Source organism: Archocentrus centrarchus, chromosome 5, assembly GCF_007364275.1.
Source record: "Archocentrus centrarchus isolate MPI-CPG fArcCen1 chromosome 5, fArcCen1, whole genome shotgun sequence".
NCBI lineage: Eukaryota > Metazoa > Chordata > Actinopteri > Cichliformes > Cichlidae > Archocentrus > Archocentrus centrarchus.
In genome coordinates, this window is record NC_044350.1 from 14906377 (window position 1) to 14928517 (window position 22141).

Sequence of the window (22141 nt, forward strand, 5' to 3'; positions counted from 1 at the left end):
GAAATTTTAAAGTAACAGCTTACCAAAAGCCTTACAAGTGACATTTGAAAATCTAGACCTAATAACCATAATTACATGGTATAATTAGGCTTTCTATTTTTTTTTACTTCAAGCAGAATAACCTATGGGCAAACCTGTCTCTGTGAAAGAGGTTACAGACAGGACACCAGTTTCCTGTCCGTGAGTCCAGACAGCCTTCAAAAAAGAAAGTGATGAAACAGTTTGTGTGTATATATATACATATATATATATATATATATATATATATATATATATAAAATCTAGAATAGGTTGATGTTCTAAAGAGGAATTCCTCTTTCTTTCGTCATGGGACCCATTTAACAAAGTTAAAGCTACTGTAAGTGTTCATAGACATTTGTCTATCACGCTGAGTTTCCTCATTCTCAGTGTATTTTTCCATGATGACTGACATCAGTGACATTCAAAGGAATATTTTTCAACTCTCCATGCAGTCACAGAGTGCTGCGTGAATTCCAGCTGTGTGGTTTTGTTTTGTTTTTCTCATACGTCATGAGATAGTGTCTGTTTTTTTGGGGTTTTTTGGTGGAGGTGTTTCCCAGTGGAATATGCTGCAGTGATAAACTGTCTATACAATAAAGTGACACCTTAGAACTTTAGAGCAGGACACTCACATGGATGATGTTTACCAGAGTCGCAAGAGTAGAAATTGGACCAAGAAGACAGAACATCTTCTCCATGACTGGCCATGCTTGTGGTCTGGGAAATATCTGGAGATTATATAATAATATATAAAAATCAAAAATCAAACAAACCAAAAACTACTTGATATTGATTTGATAATTACTTTGTAACAGTGGGGATCTTGTAATAAAGTAAAGAGAGCTTTTGTTTTGAAGTTTGTTTTCAATTTTTCTCAGTGTGGTTTTGCTAAAAACAAAATGCAAAAAAAGAGAAGCTGTCTTCAAATTATAAACATATTTTAGAATTTGTGTTTAGCCAAACTCGCTCTTGCCATTGTTGTGTGAACTGGCTAAGCAGAAGAAAATGGACGGATGGGTTGATGAATTGAACTGAATGGAATTTAATTTTCCGCTGCATCACATCTCATTATTATGATTCATTTAGCTAGTTCCATTGTCAGGATTAAGTGAATCAAACTAAACAGAAATGGTATCATGTGGTAATTTGGTAAAATTTGACAAATTATAACACATTATAACACTCAAAGTATTCTGCCAACAGAAGCCAAAGAAGCCTACATAATGTTAATAAGTCAACATTCATCACATAGAGTAATATTGTAAGCAAGCCATTCACAGATCCTCTCTCCTTTTCTAGTGTACTGTGATCTAAGTGGTGTTTTAGTGGACAACTGGGCTCAGGAAAACAGCAACTGCTCTTCATCCAGCGTGATCACAGTTCCAGTGCAGAACCCAAGTGATGAGTATTGGGACTAAGACTCACTCACACATTCATGCAGACTACCACACATTGTCACACTGCTCTGTCTGTACTGATGTCTCTTCTTCTTTTTCAGTCATGCAACTCTGCAGAGATCCAGTGTTCTTGATGAAACAGGACCAGTAGTTTGGCTCTATACTTGTTACTTGCAGAGGCACCAAATCATCAGTTAAAGTGAGTCAAAACCTACCTGATTTATCTACTTTTCCACTCTCTCATCTTTTGTTGCATGATAAGAATCTCAGTAACTACTAAATAACTTAATTTTATGGCAGAATGTGATATGGAACACACACCACTTAGGGCAAACATATATATCTTTGAAATGGGCGTGTATCATTGTATGAATTTATAAGTTTCACTTCTCCAGATTGTGTATTTCACTGCTGCATTTCCTTATGTGGTGATTCTGATCCCACAGAGAGGTGTGACACCTGAGGGAGCTAAAGATGGCTGAGAGTTCTACACTGGATCCCAGTCTAATTTGGCTAAACTGACAGGTAGGAACCTTAATGTAGCCTATGTACAACACAGTGCTCATGTACCATAGTTACTATTTACTAGCTATTTACTTGTGATTTATTGTGTACAAGTGTAAAAATTCAAGGGTGGCGCTGACAAAAACTGCAGTTCTTCAAATGGCCACCTGAAGTTGGCTCCAAAAGCAGCCCAGTCCCTTTAGATTCCTGTGTTAAAATGCACAACTTCACAGCAGAAATAAACATGATTACAGCCTTGGAAAAAGTTTTGTGCCTGTAGTTATTTTACTCTTTTGCAACAACTGTTGGAGGGTGTGCTCACATCATCATTCCAGTATGTTCACAGAGCAGTAAACACAAAGGGAATAATGAAAATTTAAAAAAATAATAATAAATACAGAATACATGATATAACCCTAGACAGTATGGGTATCACATGGTCTTGGTAGTCCATCTAATTATTGTTATTTCAGGCTGTGAACTGACTGAACAACCTTTCTTGACGAGGGCAAAATTATTTCCTAAAACCACATACTGCTGTTTTCAGGCAGAAGTTTGTTAGGGACTTTTTACACAGCCTATAGATTTGTTATGGTAGAAAGTATATGGGGGTCAAAACAGTGGACTGGTTAAAAGTAAGCCAAAATACCCCTGAGTACCCATTAAGATGAAATTTCACCCACTGCAACAGTGCTTTTAGACAGCAATGAAAGTTTGTTTGTGGGATGAAATCATTGACGGTATTGACCATTTTTATAAGATTTACTGGTTGTACTAACCAAAGTTAAATATAGCACATTTCCAGACTTATCCTGGGCATGTGAATAAAAGGCAGAAATCCAGCTGCACTGATGACGTGCATATATATATATATATATATATATATATATATATATATATATATATATATATATATATATATATATATATATATATATATATATATATATATATATATATATATATGCTGTACTACAACAATCTGAGGATACTTTTACACTCTTTAGACTCTTTTACAGCCCTCAGTCTTGTTAACTACATTTGATAACTATGTATGAGGCTTGACTAATCAGCAAAAGTGAAAAGTCAAACACTTTGTTTGCTCAATACCAGCATTTCATTGGATCTTCAGGAAACCCTGATAACATTCAAGTGCCTTTTGATAATGTGTTCATCATTAAATTAGATATTTTCAAGGTTACTTCTGTGGGCTGTTCTGTACATCACACTCAAGTTCTTAAATGTTCTTTTTGCCTTAAAAGAAAGAAGTTAGAGTGGCGCTACTCATGCCCCTTAAACCATCAGGAGTAGAAAATTGCACAAAAAATTCAGGCACTCAAGGCAGGTTTGAAATAAAAGGCCTGTCAGCTTATTTAAAGAGACGCGAACATATTAGCATACATTTTGCCTTGTTTCCAATATCTGTAACTATTTGGGGGGAAGCTCATTATGATCTAAATGAATTTAACTGACCCACCAACATTTGGGTTGTACCATTTTCCAAGTACAGTTTGATAGTGATGTTTACTCGTTCTGTGCTACACACTTTATCATCCCTCACACATGGTTATAATGTGTATCAATTATAAATGTTACTCTGTTTTTCAGAAAGAAAATACAGATTTTTTGTCCTCCTCTGTACTTGGAGGTGGATCAGCTGTTTTGTGATTACAGTGTAACATTATTGCACTAACGGCCAGCTGGGGCCTTTCTTTGTGGAGTTTGCATGTACTCCCCTTGCCTGCATGTGTGTCCTGGTCCTGGGATTTTGAACCCTGAGGGTTTTGTTTTTGGACTTTGAATTCTTAGTTATCATTATGCATTCTCTGTTTTGATTTTAGTTTAGCAGTATGTGGTCAGTAGTCTTGAGTTCTCACTAACTTGATAATCTGTCTGCCTTTGGAGTCTGCATTTGGGTCCAAGCCAGCCACACTCCACATTAACATGAGAGTGTGTTCACTTCAAGTACTCTGGCTTCCTCCCACAGTCCAAAGACATGTGTTAGGTTAAATGGTGATTCTAAATTGGCCATAGGTGTGAATGTGAGCGTAAATAGCTGTCTGTCTCCCTTGTGTTAGCCTTGCAACAGACTGGCGACCCCACCTTGGGCCTTATGGTAGCTGAGATTGGCTCCAGCCCAATCACCACCCCAGATGGATGAATGGATTTTTGCACTATTGTTCCATGTCTCTAAAGCTTCATTATCTGGCTTTTAGTGTTTAAAGGAGAAAATGGCTTACATATCAAGTTATCCACAAACCAAACCTATAAAGCAATTCAAAGCTAATAGGCATGAAAAGTTGCCAGAATTCTTTTCCCTCTGGCTTGAAGTTATGCACATGGGGTTTAGCTATATTGAGTGACAAGTGGAGTGCTGACACAGGTGGCCGTAGCTGATATCTGTCTGCTTCATCTAAGTCACTGAACTGGACTTCTTGACCATGAGGTCAACCTTGAGGTGTTGGAGCATTTTAAAAGTGATTAAATTCATCAGTCACATTTGTATCACACACTTGTCCCTGTTTCGAGGTATCTGGTATGGCTTGAATTATGCCTCATGTGACTTGAGCTTGATATACACTATGCTGCATGTATCTCAATGTGTCTCAGTTTGTTACCCAATAATGAGCTATCTCAGGCTGAAATAGCTCATTACTGGGTATTGAAATTTTCAGCTTGGATTGAAGTGGTGGATTGGCTGGCATTGTCATCCCGAGAGCCATTACAAGAATAGAAACACAATCAACACTGAGCCAGTATCTGAGATGTGGATCATCAAACTGCACGTTCCACACAATGCTGAGAAATATCTTTTCTAATACGCACACTATTACCTCTGAAAGGCACTGCAGCTTCATCACAGTGCTGTTCATTAAACCAACAGAGAAAGCTACACATTTTCCACTGATATATGTGGCTGCACCACTGTGGCTTCATTAATGTAAGTATTGTATATTATGGACCCAAATATTTTTCCAGTTTAAGAGAGGAAGACATTTTTTTTTTCTGTGAAAGTCTCAAATATCCATTTTAGATTTTATAAGAGCAATAATTTATGAAATAACAGTCACCAGCAGTTGTATTGCACTCGAAGAAATAAAAAAACTGAGTTTATGTTTGGCTAAAATAGGAAAAGGAAATGCAAAAAACTCATGAGTGTGTGGTGAAAACATGAGTAAAGCTTTTGATGCACTGCCTAATGTCACCACCAGAGAGAGTCAATAAGCTGCGGAGCAGCCGGATCTATTTTGTGTGAGATGTTAAGCAACGACAGACTGTTTATCCTTGGATCATTTTAGTTCTCTCTACAGTGATGTCATTTGCTCTTTAAAACAGTCAGAACTTTTAAAAGTCAGAAGTGCGCGGCACGCAAATTAGGTCTCAACCTCTGAAACATCAGATCTTGTTCTTTTTTGCTGTAGAGATAAATTACATTGAACTAATTGAACTGCAAACCAAACTCTCTACTCTCTCTCTCACCATGGCAACCAGGCACAGGGAGCCAGGGAAAGAACACAAACCTGTTGCCATCTCCCACGCAATACACACAGCTGCATATTGCGCACACACATGCACACAGGCACTAGTTGACTGTAGAATGACACGTGAAAACAGTGATTAATCACGGTTAGTGTCGCTGCATTGTGCCTTCTGTTGGAGAGGGAGGATGAAGATGCTGAATGCGTCCCATCTGCACTGGGGTTTAAAATGAAATACAGAATAGCTGTTAAGGTTATATTTATATCTTCACATCTTTGCAGCAGAGGAACTTATCAGATCCTGTGAACTTCTCAGATATGTGAGAGCGCATATTTAAAGCAGAAGGAACAAATGGTGAGAACAGGATTCCATCTGTATTTTTCTTCTCAGTTTGAGTCGGGATGAATGTGAAAAATGAGCAGCAACCTCCGGGGATGTAAAATGAAGCCAGCACGAAAGCTGCCAAAAACCGCAGTTCTTCTAATGGCCACATGAGGCTGGCTCCAAAAGCAGCCCAGTCCCTTTAGATTCCTGTGTTAAAATGCACAACTTCACAGCAGAAATAAACATGATTACAGCCTTGGAAAAAGTTTTGTGCCTGTAGCTATTTTACTCTTTTGCAACAACTGTCGGAGGGTGTGTTTTGTTCACCCATTTAAATTTTAATAAGGCTTAAATTTAGAGGTAGGGCCGCTTTGAGTGGATGGTGGACGGTGACACAGCCAGCTGTAACCAATAGCTAGTTCAAGGTCAAGCCACTGAACTCAGCTTCTTGACTGTGTCTGTGCTGCTCGCATCTTCTGGAGGAAATCTAATAAATAATATGTCCTACTGTGTGGTTAAATGTTATGACCAACCAGTTTGTGCTCCAGTTTTGATAAGTGTAAATCTAGTATTTGATTTGAATGTTTCAGGTCTGCAGCTTGCAAAGCAAGCTTGCAGTGAATACTGTAAAAAGTGTAAACAGTGTTCTCTGTTCAGTCCTCAGAACTGATTTCATTCTCCACCCTCACCGCCTCCCCACCCACATAATTCGGGCTTTTCAACAGCCCGTTGCTATTAGATACTGCTGGGCCTATCACCATGGCAGCAAATGCTCAATAATTTTCCCTCAACTATGTTTCCATGCGCACGCTCTCGCACATACACAACCCTCCCACATCACATTTAGCTGTGCAGAAACGTCCTTGAGTTTTTGAGTGTTCCCAGGTCCAGCTGGGGAACAGCCCACCTGCGAACAGAATTCAAATGCTGTGACAGGATCGAGATGCTCTGCCACACATCAGAATATCATGGTTTTTTTTTTTTTAAAAATCATTTTCACAAGCAAGCTGTTACAGCATGACATGACATGTTACTGAAATCTTTGTGCAGTCGTGCATCTCGCATCCTGTGCATGTGTGCTTTTTCTGATAAATATATCTTATTTCTTCATAAAGTTCACAGAGTTCTTGCTTCTGCTTGGATGTGCTGTGAACAAAGAGTCTGTTTTCTTAAAAATGTAAATGATGTGACTCAGGATTTTGACTCGCTGACAGCTGAAGGCATACAGTACTTTCAAAATATTTGCAACATGGTGTCAAAACACTGTCACTACTGCTGGAGCAAGGAAATACATCTATATATACACTGACATGCTTCTGTCTTTAGTGTGTGAGACGCAAATATATTAATTTCTCTATACATATTTCGTCCATGCACCTGATCTATCAACACCATTTTACCTCCAACATTCCTCAGTGTGCTAATCAGAAACAACTGTAACAACGGACGTGACTTGAATGCCCGCATCATGTCCCCATGTCCCAGGAAGCTGATGTCAGCTCAGGGAAGATGAAATGAACAAACAGAGAAAAAGAAAGGTGAGGCAGAGAAAGGAGAATTGGGAGAGTGAGAGGAGAGTGGGGGGGTGGGGTGGGGTGGGGGGGTATAGGCAGAGCTGATTTTCTTTCTCCAGTAAAAGCGACAACCCCTCCGTGTTGCTATGGCGACCCCCCTCTCTCTCCCTTCCTTTCAGCGAGCTACCACTTATCCTTGCTGCCTTTCAGTCAGCAGGGCATGTGGGTGTGCGTGCTTTTGTGTGTTGGCTCTTGAATGAATCAAGCAAATGAAGGGGAGAGCCATTAGAGAGCCAACTAAGACTATGTCACATACACACACACACATGCATGCATGTATACACACACACACATGCACGCACACTCACATGCATTATTACACATTAGTAAGCCATCATTTTGCAAAAATGCTCCTTACTTTTCAGTTAGCTGACTTCTCGGTTCTTTTCTCTCTCTCTCTCTCTCTCTCACTCTCTCTTTTTTTTTTTTTTTGCTCTTTCATTATCAGAATATATTCTGCAGTAGCGTCTCTCTATCTTTTGCTTTCTTACACAACCATCTGGCTGTTTTTCAGGTCTTGGTCTCTTGATGCACCCACTCAGATTATAATGATAAACACAGTGCTACATGAATGCATTTAACTTTTTAATGTATTAATTTTTTTACACAAGCAAATTCTAAGTGATTGGAAGACACCCTCAAATCAAACTCATGTCACCACTGGCTGTATCCAAATATATTTAGAGGTCTAATATCAGATTACATCACAGAGAAAAGCTTTGCAACTGCTGTTTTACTGTTTTTACACTTCACTTTTCACAAGTAATAATAACCTCTATAGTTGCAAAAATTTTTTAAATGTATATCTGCAAGCATGTTTCTGGCAGGTCTCAGCACCGTTTGGCCAAACACAGACTCAGGATGTCATGTCACTTTAAATTGTCTGAATTTATAATATTAAAAGCACGCATCTAAACAAATGTTCAATTTTGTGTGTGTGGGTGGGTGGGTGGGGGGGGGTGGGGTGGGGGTGGGGGGGTGTCAATCAGTATATTTTCAGTAATATATATTATACTATTATATATATTATTAAGTATGTGTGCATACATTGTCATTTATTACATGTTGACAAAGATTTTGTTGCTCTGCCTGACCAAAAACTAATAATACATGGTTGTGGATGCCAAAATGTCAAACATATCTGCAGAAAATCTACTGTATACAGGAACTTCTATTAATCTATGGTGACCCAAAAGCGTGATCTGACATACCGTAGTAGTCTCAGAATCCACTAATGAATTGCCATCAATATGGATGATTCTTGCAGGCAGAGATGGGCACTCTGATCATACTGGTGGATTATTTGCATGAATCAGTATTGAGTTTTAATATCCTGCATTTATTTTAGGAGTCACTGTGGTTTGTACTCTGCATTAATACTAGTGGGGAAAGATATAAATGTAAAAAAAAAAAGTCAGTCAGTGTTTATCTCTAATTTTTTTTCTTCTTGAAGGAACCTGTCTTTAGCATCTAAATGCAGCAATATGTTCACCAGTTAGCTGCTAATTATGTCCATCTACTATTTGGTGCTTGCTGGGAAATTAATTGTGTTTTTTCAGTGAAAACAATAGCTGGCAGAAACAGGAAACAAGACTGAAGAAAGGGGTTTGTACCAACAAAGACTGCCGTGGTCTGGAAATAAATTTGAAATTATAATTTCCAGAACTGTAATGTTTTGTAAAAATTCCAAAGTCTAAAATGATTTGTCCACATTCTGGAAAAAGAAGGGTTTTCAGATTCACTAGCTTTAGTGATAAGGTGACTTAACTGGTCAACAAAAACAAAGCTGATTATAAAAGAAAAAAAAATAGAAAACTTCTGAAATTTAAAATCAAAATATGATTTTCTATGAGCTGGAAACAGGAAATATGAGCAGGCTTTTATTTTAAAATGTTTTGTTGACCCGTACATGCACCCTGACCTCCTTGCTGTTTGGAGTTTGCCACAGTTCTTTCATCATGTCATATTCACCCTAAAGGGTGCCCCATTAAACTCATTTTACATCATGGACCACATACATCCCAGTTTCAGCTCAAGTGGGCTAGCCCAGTAAAGCTGTGGCTCAGTAACCTTTTTTTTTTTAAACACCTTCAAATTGTTCCCCTGACTTTCAGTGTAAAGAAGATAACTACACGTTTAATCCTTCCAATGGTTTAAGAAAAAGAAATGTCATTTCAATTATATGTTTCAGTCTTTCCACATTATAAAGAAATGTTGCTGCAAATAAACTTGTTAGCACAGCTCACTGGGCTTAAACTGTAAGAAATAAATGACTTAACCCTGTAATTACCCTGTAAGGACATCAAAATTTTTTTAAATTTAATTCTATAGTTAAAAATGGGGGGAAAATCAGGAACTTTACTGTTATTTAATGGAATACCAACAATAAGAAACCAGCTAATTTTCTGGTGTATGGTTTATGTCTTTATCAGAAAGAAGACTGTAACACTGACAAAAATAGAGTTAAAGATGCTAAATTCACGCCCTCCCTCTCTGATATACTCACATAATCCAAAGTCATACAGTGGGCCAGATTGGACCCTTTGGCAGGCCAATTCTAGCCCCCGGGCCTTATGTTTGGCAGCCCTGTCCTAGAAGGTGTCCCTAGAAGGCGTGACAGATTAATTCTTCAGTGTCATCAGGGGGTGATCAGCCTCGCTATAGTATAGTGATATTTTTGACAGGTACAAGTACACAATCCAAGTGCTTATAGCCCACGATATGTATTCATACTTGTCAGTGTGAAGCTCCTTCCATACTAAAATCTCATATTTAAATGTAATCCCGTTTTGTCTGCCCTGTTGCTGATTCTCGTACTCGTGCACCTGTGAAACTGCAAATCCAGCTTACACATTAATCCCAGTTTGACTCCTGAGAATGAGCTTTCACCTTTCCTGTTGTCGTTGGAGCCAGTGTTAATTTAAAATACATATTCTATCCTGGGATGCGATTAGGGACCAATATTAGACTCATTTAAGTCATGCTGTTTGAGCTGCATACCTCGCTCTTCATCAGCCCACTCCATTAATATGAAAGGCAGATTTTGGCTTTCAAGTCACATTTACTGTCAGCATTCAAATGCATTTCACTGCTCTAACTGCAGGTGCTATTTGCAACAAAAAAAAAACCCCTCCACTTCAGTCTCTACCTGCTGTGATTTCACATCATTTATATAGGGTAATATAAGGTATACTATACTCTGCATGCCTGATTTGTATAACGTTTCTACTGCACTACTGAAGCCTGGACCATCCTACAGAGTAAAGGTTTAAACCCAGTTCCTCTACTACCCTGTTTCTTTTCAATCTATAGCCAAGCTGTTGACTTAAAGAGGAATAACTGGTGTTGTTATTGAAAATATTTACATACTGCAGTAAGTCTGAGAGCCTCTCGGTGTCTGCATCCCTACTGGACTAAATTATTGTTCTTTCAGACATAGATTACTGCCATAGCCACCACCTGTCAATGTAACATTACACAGAATCTGTTAAAAGAGTCAATTTAGAATCAGCAGTGTAAAGATCTTGGCATGCAAACAATAAACAAAGATTTTCTTTTCTTTTCAAAGTAAATATCTGTCCCTCCCGGTGTTTTATAACCTCCTATGCATGACCTGACATTCCAAACAGGTCTTTAATACACACATGATGGCAGAAAACTAAAATGCCACCAGGGGCCAAAGAAAACTTCTCATCCAGCAAAAATTGCACGTTGTATTGAGCACATGTGGGTTTCTATCAGCTTGTAGAAAGAAAATGAGAACGAGAGAGAGAGTGAGGCAGGCAATAGAAAGAGAGGTGGAGAAATGAGAGGGACAGAAGCACTGCTGCAGAACACCTCATCTCCTCTAGCTGGAGGGAGAGAGAGAAAGAGAGGGAGGGAGGGAAAAGAGAGAGAGAGAGATTCAGTCTATGCCAATTTTCTCTTCAGCTCTTGTGATCGAGAGGGAGCTAGGGAAGTGATATTTCAGGAATCTTAAGAGATCAACAAACGTGTGAGAGGGGGAAGGACAGAAAAGCATCTCGGCATGTGAAGAATTTGCAAAGAAAGATTGAAAGCAAATGGAGAAAGGAAGAAACGACAGAGAATGAGAGATGATGTAGTCTGTGCTTCTGCTGCGGTAAGATAAAATATGCTGGTAGTATTTTCTGAGCAAACTGGACACTGTAGCGCGCACAGAAGCATGTAGTTACTCTTGCACACATGCAGCTGTGGTGGATGCATGCTTATTAACTCTGAATGAAAGCAGGATTGATTCAGGAGTCACGGGAGCAGGTGTGTGTGTGTGTGTGTGTGTGTGTGTGTGTGTGTGTGTGTGTGTGTGTGTGTGTGTGTGTGTGTGTGTGTGTGTGTGTGTGTGTGTGTGTGTGTATGTGTGTGTGTGTGTGTGTGTGTGTGTGTGTGCGTGTGTTTGAAATGAAGGAGCTTGAGTGTCTCAGCAAGCAGAGCAGGAACATAAATGATGAGTTTGTGTATATGGGTGTCTTTGTGCACGCTGGAACAGATTCAGCTGCAGAGTAATGCATCTGTTTTCTGTTTTTTTGTTGGGTTTTTTTTGTAAATATCTGCATCCAGCACCTCTATCTCTGTCATGCCACCCCTCTTTCCTGCTCTCTAAATCCTCCCTGTCTCTATTCCGCCCTGTTGCAGTGTCTCTGTGTCATAGCTGCACTCCCCAAACAAAACCTGTATGCAAAGACTATTTCATGTGACTCTTTTCTTCATACAAATCACTCTTTTTCCTGCAGCTTCGTTCTGTCTCTGCCTGGCTTTTCTCAAACTGGAGAAGGAAAAGGAGCCAAAGGAGAGACATTTTTTACTTTACTTACATTTTTTACTACTGGAGAAGCTTGAATGTGGCAGATGATTTTTTTTTCTGTTTGTTTGTGTGAACTAGTATATGTGTACATGCATGTGTTTTTAAGCTTTCAGTTCCAAATTAAACGTCTCTCACATCCCCTTGTTATTAAAGTGGACAGGCAAGTGCTTAATCGCAAGGAGATACTTGGGTGCAGAGTTCGTTGTCTGCACATCAAGCAAAAACAAATATGAGTGCTAACACAATTTAAAAAGAAAAAACTGCCAATATTGTTTAACAATTGTAATCAGACTTAAACAATCAAATTCTGTGTCTGTGTTTGTTTTGCGAGTGCAATCAAAGTAAATACAATTGTAATGTAAGAAGAATGGTAGCAAGAAAAATTCTGTTTTTGTGGAATATGGACAGATATAATGTGACGCTCCAAACACATGAGCTTTATGCAACAATCCTGCAAAATACATAAAATGTTGCACTCTGTGAAGAATGGAGTGATTTGAAAGATAAATTAGGAAAAGTATCGTAATAAAACTCATCAATACATAAACAGACATCTTCATAAGGGCTTCTACTAAGGCTGAGTAGAGGAACACATTTTGTAGAAAGCATCAATAACACAAGTAGCAACTGCACTGGTGTTTAAGTAATGATACAGCCAGAAGAGACAACACATCAGACAGCTATCTTCAACCTTTTCCTTTCTTTTTTTTTTTTTTGGTAATATCTACTCCTGACAAATGGTTAATAAAAATAATGAGTGTTTTTTATTATTTTCAAATTGCATCCCAACATCCTGAGCCAAGGACATGATATGCGCTTGTAGTCCCAAAATGAAACCAATAGAATAAGATATTCTTTGCATGTGTGGTTAAGGGTGGGGTGGTGGTGGAGGGGGGCTCCTCTGATTTTACAAATCAAGGTCTGTTTACAGGCCTTCACGTGCTACACACCAGCAAAGAGACTGCACGCAATCTTTTGTGGCTCCAAGAAAAGCCAATAGTGTGCAGCTGGAAGAAGAAGCCTGATCATTATCTCGAAGCTATAATAAATAGCTCTGATACTAAAATGTTGAAGAAGAATAAGAGGAAAGTATGAATTAAAACTCATATTTTTTTCTTCTGTGGTATTGAGTGTGAGCATTTATTTCACTGTCCAGTTAGAAGAATCTTTATGAAACAGTATTTAGGTGGTTTATGCTAAGTTGGTGCATGTACAGTACATATAAAAGAAGAGATTAAATCTCCACCGCACAGTTAACACACTTAACTTATAGTGAGACCTTTTGCTCTTGACCCCTTACTTGTGACTGACATGAGTTTGATAAGTTAGCAGTGATGGAATATATGAATATACAAATAGTTTTAAAACAATTTCCTCTTCCTCAGATTTTGATTCAATTGTGAGGGCAGCTGTTTTTTTTTTAATTTTTATTGTCCTTGGATAGGCGGGTTGCAGTCATATGTGAAACTTAAATCTGAGTCAGAAGAGTGCGCAGACTAATAATGAACACTAAGAGTGAAAATAATCTCTGCAGAATAGTAATGGACTGCAGATGAAAAGCTATTTTCATGTATTTGCTACAATACATGTATTGTGCAAGTCCCCGCTAAATAAACAACAAATAGTGATTAAAAATAATTTATCCATTGTTGAAATTACAAGTCCTCACATCATAAGTCTTTTGTATACACCCATCAGCACATCGCTCTGCTCTCCTGAAACTGCCAAAATTGCTACGAGCTTTTGAGAGCAAATGATAAAAATGGAGGACATCAAAATTAAATGACAAATCCATTATTGAGCAGGTTGCTTGTAAAAAGATGAGAGAGTGGAGATGAAAGCGAATGGCTGATAGAAGTGTAAGAGGAGCCCCGGGAGGTGGGAACTGCTCCTGTGTTTCAGCTCAGACCCTGACCTACACTTTTCACCCACAACAATTGTTTCACAAATCTCACTTTTTGCTATTCATACATTTTGACAATGTGGCGTTTGGATGTTTATGCTTTTATCATCATCATAACTGCTCTGAACAGAACCGGTTAATTCATCTTACTGTTTGATGGTAATTTGGCAAACGACTATCAGCTGTACATGATGTTCTGGCAAGTCTACTGACTGCAAACCTCTGAAGTTTTGGATGGAAACACTTTGCAACTGTCACAAAGTGGTTTAAGTTCATCTAAATATAAATAGTTTTTATTATCACGCAGAGTGTCAGAAACTGAACAGATGGATGATCTTGTCTAGAACATCTTTTAGGAACAAATAACAGTGCTTTCATTTAATTGTTTATCAGTTAACATCAAGTGCAGGTGGAAAAGTTCTCTTATCACTATAAAGTCAGTATTGAGTTTGCAGTGATTAGACAGAATAATGGCACCACCTGGATTTAGACTGGTAATCTGTGAGGATTGCTTTCACTTCAGTCTGCAAGTGGGGATGAAATCTTCTGGGACAATGAAGCCATGATTGTGTGACCAAAACAGGAAAAGGATGGTGTTTTTGTTTTCTCCAGAAGCCATTTGTAATCTTCCCTCAGTAGCTGAAATGGTGGATCAAATTGTGGAAACTTTACTCATCAAAAGAAAAAGAGCTGAGAGAAATAAAAGAGGGCGATGAGGGCGAGTGACAGAAACAGAGAGTAAAGCCTTGGACAGGCAATCACTTGACGGAAGGAGCTCTGGGATTTGAGTGGCTTCAAAAGCTAATAGGCTAAACTGTGGAATATGTTGTGCTCAGTAGGACTTGGACCTCGTGACTGAGCCCATGAACATATCAGGAAAGTGGTAACTGAGGTCAAGTAAGCCCAGGGCCATTTTACCATAGACTTTTGTACAACTGGGTTCCTTTTTGAAACCAGAGGGGTCGCCCCCTGCTGACCATTAGAAGAAATGCAGTTTTAGGACACTTTTACATTGGCTTCAATTTTCAGGCTTGGAAGCTATGACAGTGGGTGTAAATCACAAGACTGTTTACAGCAGATTGCAGTTTGTCTTCTATGTGGTATCTTATTTGCATTTTGTTGTTTGATTTGTCTTTATTTGCTGGTTTGATCTAGTTATCTCTTGGTTAGATTCAGGAAAAGATCATGGGTTGAGTCGAATATGCGGTTATCCTTTGGATGTGTTTTTATGGCCTTTTCTGGTATACAATCATTTAGGAGTGAGACTGAGCTCAACATGCAGTTGGTGTTATTTTTTACTGGATCAGTAAGTAACAAAACTGGCCTACTTAGAGGTCAGTTTTGGTGGAGAGGGTGACAGAAAAGTTGTCTGGTGACATTTCAAAATAAAGAACCTATATCAAATCAATTTATCGTCCCTTTTTCAAAGCGCTCCATGACTCTGTGATGCTGAGATCACAGGCCTCACTTGGTGCTTTCTGACTGCAGGTTCCTGTCATGATGTAGATTAAAGTGGTAGAAAATCCCTGATGGTATTGCATGGTGGACTAAATAATTTGCAAAGCACTGCACGTCGCCTCATTCCACTTATTGTTGTTTCAGCCATGATCTTATAATCTAATACACAATATATCCAAAATCATTCTCACAAGTAACTAGATGGGAGATTTGCAAAAATAAATAAACTATATGGTAAGCCTTGGCAATTAATTATAACTTAAATGTTGCTCCAGTGGATCCGACAGAATATTTTGCTATGGTGATAATAATGTGAAATACCAGCTAGAAGGCAAATAACTCTGACCTGCTTAGGTCAGTATAAAATAATATATACATATTCATGAAAACGTTTGTGTGTCCAGTTCATGTATGTCAGGTGCTTCCTATAACAGATCAGTGTAGTTGTTGTCTGTTTTACAATCATAAAACAGTTCATCCCATTTTTTTTTTTTAAACACCTTCCAGCAAAGATGAGAAACTGGTCTCCGCTGTGAGGTAACTACAGTTTATGGTCAAAAGACTTTTCAAAGTAATACTGTACATTTAAAATAAAAAATAAAGGCTTTTTTACTAGTTTTTACCCAAAAGTAAATTCTACTACAATTGTTTTTGTTTATTTGTTGGATTTATTGTTCTTTTTTGCACGCTATTAGCTTTTGTGTTACCGTAAGATATTGTTTGCAAAGTGTGCAACTGGCTACTTTTCTAACTGTCGCTATCAGCAAAGACCCGATAAAAACTCAAACATACCTGCAGGCAAACTTAGTGATTATGAAGCAATTTTAAGCTCAAGTTTTAGAGGTGATGTAATTTTCCTGTATTAACTGTCACACTGTTACAGAGTTTAGAGCAGAAAAACATTTTAATTATATCCTGTCACCAAGGTTATTATAGATAGTTAACTAAAGAGCTGTGAAAATGAAAATTAAAAAAAAAAAAAAATACAATGGAAATTTCCTTTGGTTACATTTGACAACACAGCCTGCCTGAAGAGGATTCGTTTATTTACACTCGGGATGTGTTTGTTTTGTAACATCTGTACTGAACTTCTCAGATCTTGCCTTTGGCGTGTATCCCACATGTTATAATAATTAAAGAGATTAAAACTAACACTGAAACTAATTAAAACTAAAAAAAAAAATTAAAATAATAAAAAAATATATATATTAAAACTGAAATGAGCAAATCTGCTCTGGAAACAAACTAAACTAAAAAAAAATAATAAAGCTAATTGGAAAACACAAAATTATAATAACTGTGGTCCTCATATTTTAAAAAGGTGTATATATAGGTGTATATAAAAGGTGTAAATGTAAAGCAATGGAGCCCAAATTATATTTAAAAATGCCTTTATTTACTGTTTATTTATTTCATCCATCCATCCATCCATCTTCTTCTGCTTATCCAGGGCCCAGCCTCCTCCCAGCAGGACATGCCCAGAACACCTCACCCAAGAGGTGCCCAGGAGGCATCCTAGTCAGATGCCCAAACCACCTAAACTGGCTCCTTTCGATGTGAAGGAGCAGCGGCTCTACTCTGAACCACCATTCACCCTGTCTCTAAGGGGTGAAGGGCCATACGAAAAGCATTTCAGAAGACCTCTATGGAAGAACAATCAAGGGAACAGTTTACACTGCCTGGGATAGGGTTTCTGGGGCCACACCCTGGAACCAGGCCTGGAGAGTGAGGCTGGCTACTGGGACATGTTTGTTTATTTATTTATTATAACAACATGCATCTAAGCTTTGGCCTACAGCTTAGGTCATACTTTGCATGGGAGGAAAAAAATGTCTTTCATGTTTTTCAAATTAAAATCAGCTTTCTAGAAGCTGATATTTCTGAGGACAGCACATAATTTTTCCCACCATAGGGTGCCTGCAGTTTGGGTCAGCTAATTACCGACATGATGCTCTAAATGTTTGATGTGTTAGTGTGATGGTTTTGCACCATGAATGCTGAGCAGCAAGTCTCTCTGCTGTGTGTGTGTGTGTGTGTGTGTGCGTGCGTGCGCATGTACATTCACTGAGTCTTTCCCATTATAATCTTAAGTATAAAACACTGATATGAACATAGAAGAACCTTGGGGTCTTTTTAACTGTTACATAATGAATAACATTTGTGGGATGCTATGTTCTCACAGGCTCTGAATGTGAAGTACGAGTGTAAAATATTTATGTACATGTTACATGATTTCATCATTCCTGCATGTTTACCTACTCTCCTGCTGAGCTGATACGATTACAACAGAGCATAATTTTCTCTGTGTTTCTTCTCTGATTTTTTTAATCATTATTCTGTCCATGTCTAAAGGAAGAGTCAAGGCTAAATCTCATATTGAAAAACATCCATTTCCATCCATCTTCTCACCTTCATCTCTCCCCTTTTCTGCCTTTATAAATCTGCCTGATTCTACTATGACCTTGCTATCACACGAGTAAAACTGCGCTTTTTTTAGTCTTACATGCAGCATTAGCAGACTGTATGAAACAGCCTATATGCTTCTTTTCTCTCTCTTTTCCTCTGAATCCCTTTCTCTCTCTTTTTTTCTTCTGTTTCTGACAAAACAGTGATCCGCTGCACCCCAAGCTATGAGTCCTCCACTTGTGGTCAGGATGTGAGACTGATGATGTGAAAGCAAAGGCCGTCATCAAGCTACAGCCACTGTGCAGTCCCGCGTCTACCACTGCAATCAAAGACTCACAAAATCTCTCTTGGTACAGTAGAGCCTCTGCAAGCTCAGCAATGGAAAGATAGACATTTCAGCTTTCTAATTCTGTGTGAAACCCCCGTAGATGTCTGTCAACATTATTGTTCCTGTTTAATTGGTTGCCACTTTGTGAATGATGACACTAAACCATCTGTCTGATTTGTGCAGTTAGCTCACCTACCTGTTCATACCACAGATTTACAAAAATTGCTGTCCAAATGATCAAACGCACGTCTCCATAACAAACTCCTCTCCACCTCGTCTAAATCACCTATAAGGATTATGAGGCCGGCTTTAGTGCTTCTACAGTCGCATTGTCTCTTGTGTGTGTTTGGCGGCATGTGTGTGCCCATTGTTGTGGGCTCCCAGCCTCCTGCACTACCATGGCATGTCTCGTGCCCTGCGAGGTGTGTGTGTCAGATCAAGCCATGGTTCTCCCCCGATTCTGTTTACCATGAAGCTCCCACTGTGGACTGCAATGATCTGCTGTTGACTAAGCTCCCATCATCAATACCCCTGGACACACACACCTTGTACCTGCAGAGTAATCTCCTGTCAGTGCTGGACACTGCAGTGCTGCATGGACTCCCCAATCTCACCGACCTCGACCTTTCTCAGAATCGCTTCAGTCATGTGAGGACCATAAGTGACAGTTTCTCCCTGCCCTCTCTTCTGTCCCTACACATGGAGGAAAACCATCTCACTCACCTTCCTGAGGCTTCTTTTGCATCACTGCCTGCTTTGCAGGAACTTTTCCTCAGTCACAACTACTTACATTCAATAGCGCCTGGGGCCTTCACTGGTCTGGACTCTCTACTCCGTCTTCATATCAACAACAACAGACTCACTACTGTTGACCCTCAGTGGTTCAAGGCTTTGCCTCGCTTGGAAGTTCTCATGCTTGGGGGTAATCCTGTGGAGTCGCTACCTGAGTGTGGCTTTATGGCCCTGAAATCCCTCCGGAGTCTTGTCCTTGGTGGTATGGGTCTAAAGGGTTTGGCTGAAAAAGCACTAGAAGGCCTGGACAACCTAGAGAGCCTCTCCTTCTATGATAACCTTTTGACTAAAGTTCCAACTCAGGCCCTAAGGAGAGTACCAGGATTGAAGTTTCTTGACCTCAACAAGAACCGCATCAAACTGATTGGGACAGGAGATTTCCAAGATATGGCTCACCTGAAGGAGCTTGGTCTAAACAACATGGAGGAGCTGATGTCCATTGAGAGGGCAGCCCTGCAGAACCTTCCAGAGCTCACCAAGCTTGAAATCACAAACAACCCGCGTCTGTCCTACATTCACCCAGAGGCTTTCCTCCAGCTGAGCAGGCTGGAGAGTCTAATGCTCAACTCCAACTCACTGAGTGCTCTGCACCAGCACATCATGCTCTCTCTGCCAAATCTTCAGGAGGTCAGCTTACACTCCAACCCACTGCGATGTGACTGTCTGTTTCACTGGGCAGCCAAGGAGGTCTCTCATCCTCGCATTGAGAAAGACACTGAGGCAGAAACACAGACTCCCCGGGTAGTGCGTTTCATTCAACCCCAGGCAACCTTGTGTTCAGAACCTCCAGAACTCAGAGCTCGCAGGGTGAGAGAGGTGTCCTCAGGAGAGATGTCTGCCTTGTGTCTCCCTATGATCCCTGCCAGCTCCCTGCCTTCCTATGTAGGGGTGCGTGAAGGCAGCAAACTGGTTTTGCACTGTCGAGCTCTTGCAGATCCACAGCCCGAACTATACTGGGTGACCCCCTCTGGTCTGAAACTTCATCCGGCAGAGATCCATGTATCCAAAGGTCCGCCAACTCCTGTCCCCTGCAAGAGCTGGAGGACTTCTGAAGAAGTCAACCACACATCTGCAGCCAATGCCCCTCCCCAGCAGAATGAAGATGATATTCCCTGTCAGCTCCTCACACATTACCAGGTACTTCCTGAAGGAACTCTGGAGATAAGCAAGATCACTGCCAGAGAGGCGGGATTGTATACATGTGTGGCTGAGAATGCTCTAGGAGCAGATACACGTAGTGTTAATGTAGGTGTGCATAACAGAGAAAAGAAAAGAAACAGAGGAGCAGCTGCTAAGCTGAAGAAATTTCAATTACTGAGAGCAGATGCCAGGTTTGAGGTGAAAGAGCTCGGAGAACACTATGTCATCCTGTCTTGGCAGAGTGGACACAACCTCCCTTCAACCCGCCTTTCCTGGCAAGCCATATACTCAAAGGCCCACTCGCCCACATACACCACACGCATCCTTGCCGGCACACAGAGTTTCAACCTGACTCACCTGCAGGCAGAGACGTATTACAGAGTCTGTCTGCATTTAGGAATCAGTGAGGGCACCAAGCATGCCAGCAGGAGATTAAGAGAGAACAGAAAACTTCAGTGTGTTTCATTCAGAACAAAAGATGCCCCTGACCCTCAGCCCAGTTTGCAGCTCAACCCACAGCTGACCTCCACAGCAGTCACACTTCTGCTGCTCGCGATCATACTATTGCTTGCAGGTCAGGGCTGGGACAGTGAGCCTAGTGAGGGGACAGGAAAGAATCATAATACCTCCTATCATGATATAAGGGGTTCCAAAGTTCTGATCTTCAATCAAAGGGTAAAAGGAAGTGACGACTGTCAGCCAAAGCAGAGCGACAAACTGCTACTACATCAAAACTGCTGAGATAATTGTACACACTGAAATGCAGTAACACTGACACACACATACATACATACAAAAAGTCAGATATACAATTTGTTATTAAGAAGAAGAGATGAATCATAGATGAAAGCTGTAAGAGAGAGATTTGTATTTATTTTATATACCGTATGACATATATATTGACATTGTTTCTGTGTTAAGATGTGTTGTAAATGTCTAACCCCTAACCAGGGAAATTAAACTGGACAATCAAACTCCTGCTGTACAGTGAGTGAACACAGGAGAAACAAATGAGCCTGAGCTGCCGATGATCACTGGACTGAAAATAAACAAAGCCCGATTCAAGCCAGAGACTTACACAGTGGAGAGCAGCTCAGACCTCCAGGGTTTTGTCATGTTTGCTGTCTACGTGTTCCACAGACTGAACCATAACTTTCTCCAAGCAGATGGAAATCTGCCTTAAGACTGACACTGAACAAAATCCCTGCTCGTTTGGACTCTGTAAGTCAAAGTGATTGATGTAACAACCCTTCTGCTTAGCTTTCAAAATCTTGGACTGGGTTGTCCATCTTGCAGTACGCTACATGTACAGCATACTCATCCAGATTCCTTATCTAACATCCTACATTCTGCTTCAAAATAAAAGTGATCTGAAAGTGATTGTGTTAAATTCTATTTTGAGCTACACACAATAAAATCTCTTTTCCATTTACTCAGTTTTATTCTTTATTTCCATTTTCTGACTGCAAAATGAGTTAAAAAATACTGAAAATATACTGTTTGATATTGATGGGGCTCAAGCAATTACAGAAAAGTTAATGCATCAAAATCTTACTACCAATTCATCTGCAGCTACAGCTGCGTCTCTGTATGCAATTATCATTTCTCCACAGTAGAAAAAGGCATAATAGCTCAGGATATCTGGAACCTGCTAAGTTAATACAGGACACAGTGTGTCCTCTGCTGGATAAGATCTGGAACTGAGCTGGGGTTTGCAGTACCAGTCCCCAAAAAGCCGGTCTCATTATAGTAGTCGCAATCCTACATGTGCATGTCTGCCCCTGGACTCACCATCTCCTTCAGGATTTTAAGTGAAGATCCCCTGCTCCAGTGTATTTGCATTTAGAGTGATATAAATATGTGAATCTACTTTGTATTTATATACTAATAAAACTGCCCAATATATTTTATATAATTATCATTTGGAATCACAAACCCTGACTTTCGACTTAAAACTGAATAAAAATACACTTTAATCAGTAGTTAGTTTGTATT

General features: G+C 39.6%; 1 protein-coding gene across 1 annotated transcript; it reads left to right on the plus strand.

Moving 5' to 3' along the window:
* The first annotated feature begins 11234 nt into the window (after positions 1 to 11234).
* On the plus strand, positions 11235 to 21493 carry LOC115780337 (leucine-rich repeat neuronal protein 2-like). Its single transcript, XM_030729476.1, has 2 exons — positions 11235 to 11420; positions 18090 to 21493. The coding sequence occupies exon 2, from the start codon at positions 18512 to 18514 to the stop codon at positions 20885 to 20887; it is 2376 nt and encodes a 791-aa protein (XP_030585336.1). The 5' UTR covers positions 11235 to 11420; positions 18090 to 18511; the 3' UTR covers positions 20888 to 21493.
* The last annotated feature ends 648 nt before the right edge of the window (positions 21494 to 22141 follow it).

Coding starts and splice junctions, on each gene's coding strand:
- LOC115780337 (XM_030729476.1), top strand. CDS start 18,512: ATGAGGCCGGCTTTAGTGCTTCTACAGTCGCATTGTCTCTTGTGTGTG.